This window comes from Dermochelys coriacea, chromosome 1 (genome assembly GCF_009764565.3).
Source record: "Dermochelys coriacea isolate rDerCor1 chromosome 1, rDerCor1.pri.v4, whole genome shotgun sequence".
Classification (NCBI taxonomy): Eukaryota; Metazoa; Chordata; order Testudines; family Dermochelyidae; genus Dermochelys; species Dermochelys coriacea.
The window spans coordinates 205,625,024-205,639,127 of record NC_050068.2 but is presented as its reverse complement, the minus strand read 5'-3'; the positions used below and the strand labels follow the sequence as shown (position 1 = coordinate 205,639,127).

The 14,104-nt window shown below is 46.5% G+C and overlaps 1 protein-coding gene across 3 annotated transcripts in view; it reads right to left on the bottom strand.

Annotated features, from left to right (window-relative positions):
* CFAP91 (cilia and flagella associated protein 91) overlaps nt 1-7,091 on the bottom strand; it is a 62,171-nt gene extending 55,080 nt beyond the window's left edge. For all 3 annotated transcript variants that reach the window (XM_038417127.2, XM_043512529.1, XM_043512539.1), the window contains exons 1-2: nt 6,929-7,091; nt 6,175-6,251 (exon numbers count right to left, since the gene is read on the bottom strand). In XM_038417127.2, the coding sequence (XP_038273055.2) occupies nt 6,175-6,251; nt 6,929-7,061 (210 nt within the window). In that variant the 5' untranslated portion in view covers nt 7,062-7,091. The remainder of the gene's footprint in view (nt 1-6,174; nt 6,252-6,928) is intronic.
* Between the last annotated feature and the right edge of the window lie 7,013 nt (nt 7,092-14,104).

Genomic DNA, 14,104 nt, shown 5'->3' with positions numbered 1-14,104 from the left:
TCCATGCAACACTTAAGAGATCATTGCTTCAACTAGGTTTCAATAGCAGCCGTGTTAGTCTGTATTCGCAAAAAGAAAAGGAGTTCTTGTGGCACCTTAGAGCCTAACAAATTTATTTGAGCATAAGCTTTCGTGAGCTACAGCTCACTTCATCGGATGTGCTGTAGCTCACGAAAGCTTATGCTCAAATAAATTTGTTAGTCTCTAAGGTGCCACAAGTACTCCTTTTCTTTTCGCTTCAACTAGTGTTTTTGAGTCTATATGTAAACAAGGCATGAGAAATATATAGAGATTAAACAAGTTACTGTGAATTACAGAGTTATAAACCTGGGTGGTAGAGGTGACAGCATGCTCTAATGACATCAATCAATAAGAGAGTGCTTCCCAAAATGAGGAACATACAGGACTAAACAGCAGGGACATGGAGATGCTAAGTATCATCCTATGTCGCTGCAAAGAAATCCTTGAAAAAGTGGCCCAAGTATAACTGATGCAGCTACATTTGTCTAAGTCAGCAGAAAGCTTGAAATCAGCTTTAAGATATGAATTGCCCCATTTATTTCAGTGGGTGCTAACTCAGAAGCCCAATTAATGTACTGTAAGGGTATGCCTGCCTACATTGTAGCTGGGATGTATGATTTCCAGCGCAGGTAAACAGACCCTGTGGGCCTGGCAGCAGCTCAGTCTAGCTGCCAAAGTCCAAGCCCACCTGACCACTGGAGTCTGAGCTCAGGAGACTAGCCCAAGCTGCTGCCTGCGCTGCAACATCCACACGGCTACTTTCAGCATGCTAGCCCAAGTAGAGATAGCACAAATCTGTATACCCATGCTGAGAATCACACTTCTCAACCGCAGTACAGACATGTCCTAAATGTCAGCATTGTGCTATTTCACTATTCATCGAAGTATGTAACAAAGGAAAGGAAGTGACATACTATGAAGATCTATACAATCTACTCTAAATGATGGCTCGTTATGACTAAGCCTTTAACAATAGATGGCAAGGTTGAACGGTGGCACCATTTGTTTCATTTTCCTGAAGGAAGACTCAACTTTCAAAGTTTGGGAAATGCTGTCATAAAGTTATCGCAACCACCCTCACCCCATCAGACGACATTATAGCCCCAGAATTCAAAACCAGCTTGTTTTGTATTATATACTAGGAAGCTGCTTATTCAGATGGCCAGAGCTGTGGATAAGCACATTTTAAACGAACCAAAAGGAAAAAATAAATAGGATGGTGGAACATGGAATTTATCTGGCTAAACAGGAATTTTGACATGAAGGGGAGATTTTCAAATAAGTGATGCACTTTGGGCCTAAATTTGGATCCTGGGGTTTTCAGACAAGAGGGAGTACACCATACATAGGCTGGACATGTAGCAGTCAATATACAAGGGCTACCTTTCAGAAATCTAGTGTTGCTGAGACTAACCAGTATCAGAAGGGTGCATCATCAGATACTTTAAACAAAAAATGCGCTCAGAGCTAGGAGTGACAGAAAGATTTGTGGGTATGTCTATGCTCTTTGCTACCTGTATGGAAGCCACAACAGAAACCACAGTGACAGCAGAGTCCAACAAGGACAAACAACATTGTGTAACTGGTAGATTCTCATCATGCCATTTACACCCTTGACCTACAAGGATTGAGGCAATGTCTACACTACATACATTACACCAGCACAAATGTACCACTGCAGCTGCGCCGCTGTAAGGTCTCCCATGTAGCTACTCTATGCCAGCAGGAGAGCGCTCTCCCATCATCTTAATTAAACCACCCCCAACAAGCGGCAGTAGCTATGTTGGCACTTTTGTCAGTGAAACTTATGTTGGTCAGGATGTGTTTTTTCACATCCCTGACCGACAAAAGTGCTAGTGTAGACAAAGCCTGAGTGAAAACACATCCATGACCTTGGGCAGGTCACATTAATCTCTGTGTGCCTTAGCTGTCTATCTGTAAAATCGGGATACTAGTACTTCCCTGCCTCATTGGGGTTTTGTGAGGATAAATAAAGATTATAAGACTCTCAGATACTACATTAATAGGGGCATACACAAACTAAATCAGGGGTCTCAAACACACGGCCCGCATGCAGCCTGCGGGGTTATTTTCTGTGGCCCGCCAGCTCCCTGCGGCCCCCCCAGCGTTTACCTAGAATGGCTCCGGCCCGGCGCGCACCAGGAGCAGGGCAGGCTCCTACAGGCCCCCTGCTGCACCTGGACCCTCTGCCCTGAGCCCCCTGCCGCACCCTGCACCCCAACCTCCTGCACACCCCTCCTGCACCCTGCACCCCTCCTGCACCCCAACCCCTTGCCACACCCTGCACCCCTCCTGCACCCCCTGGGGGCAGGGAGGGGCAGAGTTGGGGTAGGGATTTCGGGGAAGGGGTTGGAATGGGGGCAGGGAAGGGGTGGAATGAGGTGGGGTTGGGTGGGGCCTCATGAAAGGGGTGGAGTGGGGGCGGGGCCAGGGCAGTGGTGGTAGGGGCTCAGTGATGTGGCCCTCGGGCCAATGTACTAGTCCTCATGTGGCCCTCATGGTCATTTGAGTCTGAGACCCCTGCACTAGATCAATTAGAGCTAGCGTGAATATAAATATTAGTGTAGTCACAGGAGCACAGGCAGCAACAGCAGCATGGTTTAGCTGCGTTGAGTACAAACCCAGCTGAACTCCGTAGGTACATACTTGGCATGGCTTAGCCCTGCTGCCGCTGGTACCTGTGCTACCAAGGCTAAACTATTTATATTTGAACTAGCTCTCATTGAGCTACTGTAAATACATCTAGGCAAGCTGAGAATGCCACCCCCAGAGGCACTTTGAGTACATGTAGGCAAGGTGGGAATCCCATAGAGTTGCCTCCAGGATTGTCCTGGAGTCTCCAGGAATTAATGATTAATATTTAATTAAAGATTATATCATGTGAGGAAACCTCCAGGAACCCATCCAACCAAAATTGGCAACCCTAGAATCTCACCATTAGCGACTACTGTAGAAATAGCCATAGAGAATTTATGGATCTAAAGGTAGAGGAGGCCTGGGATTACTTTAAATCAAAGCTGCAGAAGCTATCGGAAGCCTGTATCCCAAGAAAGGGGAAACAATTCATAGGCAGGAGTTGTAGACCAAGCTGGATGAGCAAGCATCTTAGAGAGGTGATTAAGAAGAAGCAGAAAGCATACAGGGAGTGAAAGATGGGAGGGATCAGCAAGGAAAGCTATCTTTTTGAGGTCAGAACATGTAGGGATAAAGTGAGACAGGCTAAAAGTCAAGTAGAGTTGGACCTTGCAAAGGGAATTAAAACCAATAGTAAAAGGTTCTATAGCCATATAAATAAGAAGAAAACTAAGAAAGAAGAAGTGGGGCCGCTAAACACTGAGGATGGAGTGGAAGTTAAAGATAATCGAGGCATGGCCCAATATCTAAACCAATACTTTGCCTCAGTGTTTAATAAGGCTAAAGAGGATCTTAGGGATAATGGTAGCATGACAAATGGGAATGAGGATATGGAGGTAGATATTACCATATCTGAGGTAGAAGCGAAACTCAAACAGCTTAATGGGACTAAATCGGGAGGCCCAGATAATCTTCATCCAAGAATATTAAAGGAATCGGCACCTGAAATTGCAAGTCCATTAGCAAGAATTTTTAATGAATCTGTAAACTCAGGACTTGTACCGAATGATTGGAGAATTGCTAATATAGTTCCTATTTTTAAGAAAGGAAAAAAAAGTGATCCGGGTAACTACAGGCCAGTTAGTTTGACATCTGCAGTATGCAAGGTCTTGGAAAAAATTTTGAAGGAGAAAGTAGTTAAGGACATTGAAGTCAATGGTAAATGGGACAAAATACAACATGGTTTTACAAAAGGTAGATCGTGCCAAACCAACCTAATCTCCTTTTTTGAAAAGGTAACAGATTTTTTTAGATAAAGGAAACGCAGTGGATCTAATTTACCTAGATTTCAGTAAGGTGTTTGATACCGTGCCACATGGGGAATTATTAGTTAAATTGGAAAAGATGGGGCTCAATATGAACATTAAAAGGTGGATAAGGAATTGGTTAAAGGGGAGACTACAACGGGTCCTACTGAAAGGCGAACTGTCAGGTTGGAGGGAGGTTACCAGTGAGTTCCTCAGGGATCAGTTTTGGGACCAATCTTATTTAATCTTTTTATTACTGACTTCGGCACAAAAAGTGGGAGTGTGCTTATAAAGTTTGCAGATGATACAAAGCTGGGAGGTATTGCCAATTCAGAGAAGGATCGGGATATTATACAGGAGGATCTGGATGACCTTGTAAACTGGAAGAATAATAATAGGATGAAATTTAATAGTGAGAAGTGTAAGGTTATGCATTTAGGGATTAATAACAAGAATTTTAGTTATAAGATGGGGACGCATCAATTAGAAGTAACGGAAGAGGAGAAGGACCTTGGAGTATTGGTTGATCATAGGAGGACTATGAGCTGCCAATGTGATATGGCTGTGAAAAAAAGCTAATGCGGTTTTGGGATGCATCAGGAGACGTATTTCCAGTAGGGATAAGGAGGTTTTAGTACCGTTATGCAAGGCACTGGTGAGACCTCACCTGGAATACTGTGTGCAGTTCTGGTCTCCCATGTTTAAAAAGGATGAATTCAAACTGGAGCAGGTACAGAGAAGGGCTACTAGGATGATCCGAGGAATGGAGAACTTGTCTTATGAAAGGAGACTCAAGGAGCTTGGCTTGTTTAGCCTAACTAAAAGAAGGTTGAGGGGAGATATGATTGCTCTCTATATCAGAGGGATAAATACAGGAGAGGGAGAGGAATTATTTCAGCTCAGCACCAATGTGGACACAAGAACAAATGGGTATAAACTGGCCACCAGGAAGTTTAGACTTGAAATCAGACGAAGGTTTTTAACCATCAGAGGAGTGAAGTTTTGGAATAGCCTTCCAAGGGAAGCAGTGGGGGCAAAAGATCTATCTGGCTTTAAGATTCTACTCGATAAGTTTATGGAGGAGATGGTATGATGGGATAATGTGATTTTGGTAATTAATTGATCTTTAAATATTCAGGGTAAATAGGCCTAATCCCCTGAGATATTAGATCAATGGGATCTGAGTTACCCAGGAAAGAATTTTCTGTAGTATCTGGCTGGTGAATCTTGTCCATATGCTCAGGGTATAGCTAATCGCCATATTTGGGGTTAGGAAGGAATTTTCCTCCAGGGCAGATTGGAAGAGGCCCTGAGGTTTTTCGCCTTCCTCTGTAGCATGGGGCAAGGGTCACTTGCGGGAGGATTCTCTGCTCCTTGAAGTCTTTAAACCATGATTTGAGGACTTCAATAGCTCAGACATAGGTGAGGTTTTTCATAGGAGTGGGTGGGTGAGATTCTGTGGCCTGTGTTGTGCAGGAGGTCAGACTAGATGATCAGAATGGTCCCTTCTGACCTTAGTATCTATGAATCTATGAACATCGAAAAACAGCGTTTAGGATAAGTGGGAGGGAGGAGACAGGAAACAGGCTTTGAATAATACATTTTTATTGGCTCCACTGCACGGAAGGTGTCAGCTTGCTTTAGAAGGGCTGGGCCTCAGCGTTTAGAATGCTTCCCAACCTACTCATTCAGGAGCAAAGTCTGAATAAACCCAGGAGGACAAAAAACAAAGCTCCTTGTTTGTCAAACTTTGATTCACTGGAGTTGCATCACATCTCTTTTTCATTCTGCCTAAATGGCTCACCTGCAGCTATCAAAATAAATAAGGGGCACTGTGTGAAACGCTACTTACATTTCAAGTGCTCTGTTAAAAAAAACAGTCCAATAACTCAATTCTTCTATTATGTCTAAGACTTTCCTTAATGAGCCATAGACCAGTTTTCAGAGGTATCCAGGAGTGTCCCAAGCACTCATACATGACTTAGGGGCTTAGGAATAGAACACAGAACTGTTTATTTCTAGACTATTGGTATAAAGTCAACCCAAGACAGTGGTGACCATCAGGTATTAAACTATTCTTGTGTTAGGTATAAATGATTTCCTTTCTTTACAGAGTTTGTGCTGTTGTAAGGAAGTTGCTTAAAGTTAAGATTGCAATCAAGTTTTTTACATATATATTCATATTCCTTTAATATAGGAAAGAATGTGGGAAAAACCTCTCCTGAAGATGTCTCAGGCTGAAACAACCTACCATCTTGTCACACAGGAGTTGAGCCTGGACATTTGCCTTTGCATGGTCCTTCTCACTCGATAACACATACAAGGGATCTGAAATATAAGCAATCCCATGGATTCAAAGAAAACAAACAGAATAGCAGCCTGGCTCCCCTTGACAAGAAGTCAGTTTTTCCACTCCAGAGAATAAACAAGACATAGAAATAAAAAAGAGCAAGCACACTTTTGCACATCTGACCCCCCTCCCCCCCCAGCCTCGATGCTGCTGCTGTACAGGGTGGACCACGCTCTGGTGGGGAGGAATTAAAGGCTCATAATTGTTCAAGTACTCTTCCGGCAACCTTTAAAGCCATTAAACGGTCGCTACGGCCCTGAATGGAAGCAGCAGCAGCGAGCTTTGCTGCCTCCCGGTGCAATGAAGCGCCAGGCGTGGCCTTGCACATCCGCAGGTGGCTCCCTGCTCTGCCCACGCCTTTCCCGCTAACGCTGCTCTCAGCCTTTCCATTGCACCCGCGCGCTCGGAGGAGCCTCCCTTTCCTCTGCCAGATCCGCTTTCCCAGCCCCGACCGACGGCTCCTCAGCACGTCCCAGCGGCTCCCCCCCCCCCGCGGGCCCCGGCCAGGCCGCAGCCTCCCCCGTCGCACCGCTGGAGCGAACCCGCCCGCCCGGCGGCACCAGCCCGCACGCGGGGGGAGGAGCCTCGTCGCCAACCCGCCCGGGCGGGGCCCTGCGGGGTTGGCTCCGCCCCTGCCGGGGCCGCTCGCCGGTACCGTATAGGAAGTCGAAGGCTCTGCTGGGGGCCGGGGCCGGGGCCGGGGCCGAGCGGTACCGGCCCCCGGGGCTCGGGCCCCCGCCGCCCGCCGGCCCCGGCCCCGTCCCGATCACCGTGGAGCTGCTCATCATCCCGACCGCCGCGCCCGGGCGCTGGGGGCGTTCCCATGGCAACCGGGCCGGGCGGGGCTTCCATCCTGAGGGGCGGGGCTCGCGCTGGGCCGGTGGAGCGGGGGGGGGGAAGGCAGCGGGCGCTTCTCAGTCTGCCCCCTCCGCGCCCCGCCCCGCCCCCGTCTCCTCCAGCCGCGCTCCGCCGTCTGCGCCCCCTCCCAACGTGAATTAAAGGGAGGCTCCCCCCCCCCCCCAGCCGGCCGAGAGTGGGAGCCGCCAAAGCGGGACAGGGCCGCCTCAAGTGCAGTGCTATGGGCCTGCTGCAGCACTGGGGGTAGGGCTGAGACCCAGCTGCCTGAGTGGCAGGTCTCCAAGTGTGTTGCCTGGCCCTTTATATAATTTACTTTATTGACTTTAACATGATTAAAGGTTGACTTTATTATTATCATCAAAGTGTCTGTCAGCAAGGACTGGCCTGTCTCCCAAGATCTGAGAGAGTGATGGGTCGTCCTTCAGGATAGGTTGTAGATCCTTGATGATGCGTTGGAGGGGTTTTAGTTGGGGGCTGAAGGTGATGGCTAGTGGCGTTCTGTTGTTTTCTTTGTTGGGCCTGTCCTGTAGTAGGTGACTTCTGGGTACTCTTCTGGCTCTGTCAATCTGTTTCTTCACTTCAGCAGGTGGGTATTGTAGTTGTAGGAATGCATGATAGAGATCTTGTAGGTGTTTGTCTCTGTCTGAGGGGTTGGAGCAAATGCGGTTATATCGTAGCGCTTGGCTGTAGACGATGGATCGTGTGGTGTGTAATCTGCTAGTTTTATCCTCATTGGTTTGTTACCCGTTGTTACTACTCAGTTCTCAGGTGTTGTTTGTGAGGATTAATTATCTTTGTAGATCATCAGTTCGTCTATCAACACACAGATCTAATCTCATTTAAAGAGCCTCTCACCTTACAGCTGGAGCTGATAGTCCTGCCTATTATTAAGGTTGTACAACACTTCCCATTGTAAGACCCTCTTTTCAGTTGCTTATAATTTTGTCAAACTTTAACCATTTGGGCTGAAATTTTCTATCAGTGTCTGCCTCAGTCCTGGCTTAATCATTTCTGAGACTGAGGCTCAGTGAGGATGGACAGGCAACCTTACTTCTGGCATTTCCTAGCCTTTGGGTGCCTGACTTTGCTGCCTTAATAGTGTTCTTTTAACATTATTAGTTATTGTTAACAACATTGATACATATCTGTATTACCATAGTGCCTATGAGCCCCAGTCCTGGACCAGAACCCCATTGTGCTAAGCGCTGTACAAGCAGACTAAAAAGGCAGTCCCTGCCCCAAGGAGCTCACATCTAAGTATAAAGTGAAACAACAGATGGATACAGGTAGGGGTGTATAAGGAAATGATGAGACAATATTTGTCAGCGTGAAAGGAAGTGGCATCCATGCACCAACAGCCTAACATATTTTTTGTGATTAATAGTATTTAAAGTGCTATACAAATGCTAAATATCATTGTGTAAAATCAGTACACTACTAATCGAACTATAATATAGGAAAGGTAAAAGGAACTTGCCATTTTCCAGTCTTGCCACTGGGTGTCACAGTTATTCTACCCATTTTTCAACTAAGGCCATTACAGCAACAGGAGCCTGCTGTGGTAAGACTGCAAAACATGTTCTGGGGCCAATTCAACCCTGGTGTAACTCCACTGCAGTCAGTTAAGTTACACCAGGGTGAATTTGGCCTAGGATGGAAGCTCAGTGCTACTTCCATTCACAGTCTACTCTTCTGTAGCTCTGCCAGCTACTGAATGTAATGAGTCTCATTTCCCAGATGTGTACTGGGCAATATTGGAGGGGTGAAAGGTTCAGCAGTGCACATATGGATCGCAGTTGCCATTGGCCATTCCTGCTGCTTGGCCTGATTCTCAAGACTTCCCATCAGCCAATCAGAGCCTGCTGACACATCGTATGGCCTATTTTTGACCGGAGAAGGAGACTGAGGCTTGATCTACACTACAGAGTTACAGAGTAGCAGCCATCTGTGTTAGTCTGTATTCTCAAAAAGAAAAGGAGTACTTGTGGTACCTTAGAGATTAACAAACTTATTTGAGCATAAGCTTTCGTGACCTAACTCTGTAAGTGTCTACACTAAAATGTAGCTCCCACTGATGTAACTCGCCCACTACACCGACTTAATAACTCCACCTCTACAAGAGTCATAGTGATTAGGTCAATGTTAGGGTTGACAACTGTCTAATCGCACAAAGCCAAACACCCTTGCCCCACCCCCTGCCACATCCCTTTCCTGAGGCGCCACACCGCTCACTCCATCTCCCTTCCTGCCGTTGCTCGCTCTTCCCCACCCTCACTCACTTTCACCAGGCTGGGACAGGGGGTTGGGGTATGGGAGGGGGGACAGGCTCTGGACTGGGGCTGAGGGGTTTGGAATGTGGGAGGGGGCTCTTCACTGAGCCTGGGGCAGAGGGTTGGGGTGTAGGGGAGGGTGCAGGGTGCAACCTCTGAGAGAGTTTGGGTGCAGGAGGGGGCTCAGGGCTGGGGCACAGGGTTGGGGTGCAGGAGGGGGTGAGGGTCACGGACTCCAGCTGGGAGATGCTTACCTCAGTTGGCGGTGCAGTGGGGCTAAGGCAGGCTTCCTGCCTGCCCTGGCCCCATGATGTGACGCTCCCAGAAGTGGCTGGCATGTCCCTGTAGTCCCTGGGGGGGCTGAAGTTCCTGGCCAATGGGAGCTGTGGAGCTGGTGCTCAGGGCAGGGGCAGCATGCAGAGATACCCTTCTCCCCCCCTCCTCCCACATAGCTTGGGGCTGCAGGGATGCACTGGCTACTTCCGGGAGAGGCATGGGGCCAAGGCAGGCAGGGAGCCTGCCTTAACCCTGCTGCACCGCCAGACTTTTAGTGCCTAAAATCTCCAGGTTTGGCTTCAGTAGCCTCAGGGAGATAGGGCCTGATTCCGGGAGATTCCCGGCAAAACTGGGAGGGTTGGCAACCCTAGTCGATGTAGTTAGTTTACTGCAGTGTCAGTGTAGACCAGTGATGGGCAACCTGCAGCCTGTTGCCCACCACTGCTGTAGACACTGTGTTGCTTACATCGACTGTTGCTGCCTTTCAGAAGCTATTCCACAATGCCCCACGCTGGCAGTTAAATCCATACAAGCACGCCTGGTGAGGATGCACACCGTCGACACGAGTGTAGTGTGGACATGCAAAAGCAATATAATTACTGCGTTGGCTGTTCATCGATGTAACATAGGTCGACTTAATTTTGTAGTGTAGACTTGCCCTGAGTCAGAGTGAAGCAATCGTTTCCTGCTCTAGGGAGGAAGCAGATACATGTACAGCAGAGACAGGGAGAAGTGAATATTTCTGAGCTGTTCTCTAGGTCCTGTTATCTCATTGTCTTTGCCTCCTCCTGGCAGTTTACTGTAAAACTCTATGACTGGAAGTTAGACTCCTGCACACACCCCTCCACACAGACATCACACACACTTCACTCAGGCAGCTATGGATGCAACATATGCATCACACATGTACTTCTTACCCTACACATGCACACAAACACCAAACATGCACCCACATCCTTACCAACACACCACGTGTGTATGCATACGCACAAGCACGCACGATTCTGCTTTACAGTGCAGTAGAGACTTCAGCTGGAGTACTGTGTCCAGTTTTGGGTGCTACACTTTAAGAAAAACATGGACAAATTGAAGAAATTCTCAAGGGCACCAACAAAAGTGTCAAGAGGTTTAGAAAACGTGAGCCATGATGAAAGGTTGAAAGATTTGGGCATGTTTAGTCTAGACAAGAGAAGACTTCGTGGGGACAGGATAACAGCCTTCTAATATGTAAAAGATTGTTATAAAAAAGATGGTGATCAATTGTTCTCCATGCCCACAGACAGTAGGGCAAGTAGTAATTGGTTTAATCTGCAGCAAGGGAGATATAGAGTTGCATATTAGAAAAAAGCTTTTTAACTGTAAGGATAGCTAAGCATAGCAACATGTTGGGGAGGCTGCAGAATCCCCGTCACTGGAGGTTTTTAAGAACAGGTTAGATAAACATCTGTCAAGGATGGTCTAGATTTGCTTCACCCTGCATCAGTCTGGGGGAATGGAATGGTCTTCTTGAGGGCTCTTCCACTAGGAAATGCAAAGTTAAGTACGTGCCGCCCTCACAACACAACCTGAATTCTGCTCCCTGTAGCTGGTAGTAGGCACTGGGAATCTATCTCTTGAACTCATCAAGACTTAGATGCCTTCCTGGAAGATACTTTCCTCAAGCACAAGGCATTAGGCTAAATACAGCAGAAACTGGATGAAAAACACAGCGACAGCACCTGGTCTTATCAGCCACTCTGAGACCTGGCAAACTTGAATGAAATTCTGTGGCCTGTGTTACACAGGAGGTGAGACTAGATGATCAAATGGTCCCGTCTAGCCTTAAAATTTATAATATATCTGACACCACAACCTCTGGCTAAATGCCAAACACCATCTGGGATGTGAGACTTTCCTTTTCTTTTCCTGTTATATTTCTTCTTTTTTGCTTTTTTTTCTCTCTCTCTCTCTCTTTCTTTCCTTCTGTCTAAGAAGAGTCCATTCTGCAGGTATGGCCTTCATTCTTTGTTCCTAGATATGTATACATAAAGCTACGTTTGGCAAAATTCAAATTTTATTTTTTTACAATTTTGATGATTAATATAGATTTTTTTCAGGTTTTTAACTGTTAATTTTTACAGGTTCAGGAAACTAATGGGGTTAGGGTTAGGGCAGTGCTGTCAGCAGGGCTGAAGGGGATCCCAGCTCTGACAATGGGGCTGCAGAGGCCTCCCTGCATGACCAAGGGACTCAGAACACCTGGATGCAAGGTGTGGGGGAGGCTGTAGTCATGGCCCAGGGGAGCAGAGATCACCCAACCCCCGAGTCAGGGCTGCAAAGAGGAAAAGCCCCCAGCTGCTTGGAAGATCACCCAGCTGCTGAACAGTTCCTGCCTGGGGACAGCCCCTGCAATCCTGGCTGCTGAGTGAGTGAGTGGGGTCATGACAGTGGTGCTGCAGATGGCTACCTGCACTGCTGCAGGGGTGGTGACACCTGATACCTACAGACAAAAGGTGAGGGGGAGGCTATGGTCCTGGTGGGGCACAGCAGAGACACCTGGGCCAGAGCCATGAAAAGAAGGACGAGCCCTTGGCTGCGTGGGAGAACATAACATAAGAACTTGCCATACCAGGCTAGACCAAAGGTCCATCTAGCCCAGTATCTTGTCTTTCAACAGGGGCCAATGCCTGGTGCTCTAGAGGGAATGAACAGAACACGGCAATCATCAAGTGATCCATCCCCTGTCACCCATTCCCAGCTGGTAAATGGTAAACAGAGGCTAGGGACACTGCCCATCCTGGCTAATAGCCATTCATGGACCTATCCTCCATGAATCTATCTAGTTCTTTTTTTAACCCTGTTATTGTCTTGGCCTTCACAATACTCTCTGGCAAAGAGTTCCACAGATTGACTGTGTGTTGAGTATAGAAATACTTCTTTTTGTTTGTTTTAAACCTGCTGCCTATTAATTTAATTTGGTGACCCCTAGTTCTTGTATTATGAAACTGCATAAATAACACTTCCTCATTTACCTTCTCCACACCCGTCATGATTATACAGACCTCTGTCATATCCCCCTTAGTTGTCTCTTTTCCAAGCTGAAAAGTCCCAATTTTATTACTCTCTCCTCATACAGAAGGTGTTCCATACCCCTAATAATTTTTGTTGCCTTTTTCTGAAAACTTTTCCAATTCCAATATATTTTTTTGAGATGGGGCAACCACATATGCATGCAGTATTCAAGATGTGGGCATACCATGGATTTATATAGAGGTAATATGATATTTTCTGTCTTATTATCTATCCCTCCCTTAATGATTCCCAACATTCTGTTAGCTTTGTTGATTGCCACAGTACATTGAGTGGATGTTTTCAGAGAACTATCCACAACTCCAAGATCTCTCTCTTGAGTGGTAACAGCTAATTTAGACCCCATCATTTTATATGTATAGTTGGGATTATATTTTCCAATGTGCATTACTTCATTTATCAACATTGAATTTCATCTGCCATTTTGTTGCCCAGTCACCCAGTTTTGTGAGATTCCTTTGTAGCTCTTTGCAGTCTGCTTTGGATTTAACGATCTTGAATATTTTTTTTATCACCTCCAAATTTTGCCACCTCACTGTTTACCCCTTTTCCAGATTATTTATGAATATGTTGAATAGTGCAGGTCCCAGTACAGAGCCCTGGTGGACACCATTATTTACCTCTCTCCATTCTGAAAACTGATCATTTATTCTTACCCTTTGTTACCTGTCTTTTAACCAGTTACCAATCCATGAGAAGACCTTCCCTCTTATCCCATGACAGCTTACTTTGCTTAAATAAAGCAGAGGCCACCCTACTGCTGAATGGTAGGCGAGAGGTCCTGGAGGCCAAATTTAGGTTGCTAGGGAAGAGATTAAAGTCCAGGACTTCATGGTAACATTCTCTGAAATAGTTCCAGTCCTACATGCAGGGCCAGAAAGACAGGCAGAACTGCAGGGTCTCAATTAGTTGATGACACAATGATGTAAGGAGGAGAGCTTTAGGTTTATTAGGAGCTGGGAAACCACTTGGGAAAGGAGTATCCCATATGTGAAGGATGGGCTCCACCTAAACCAAAACAGAACCAGACTGGTGGCATATAAAATTAAAAAGGTTGTAGAAGATTTTTTTAAACTAAGGGCTGCGGAAAAGCCAACAGGTGTGGAAAAGCACATGGTTTGGGCTCAGACACCCCTTAGGGATTAATTTATTAAAGGGGACTCTATATCCTAGTAAAGAAGATCAGAATGAAGTTGGTAAAGTGCAGGGAGGAGCTACGGAGGAACAGTGAAACCAAATAGAGTCCCATATAAATATAACTCATGAAGGCAGGCAACTGAATATTGACAAACTGTACAAATGCTTATTTACAAATGCTAGAAGTCTACATACTAAGATGGGTGAATTATGGTGGCTGG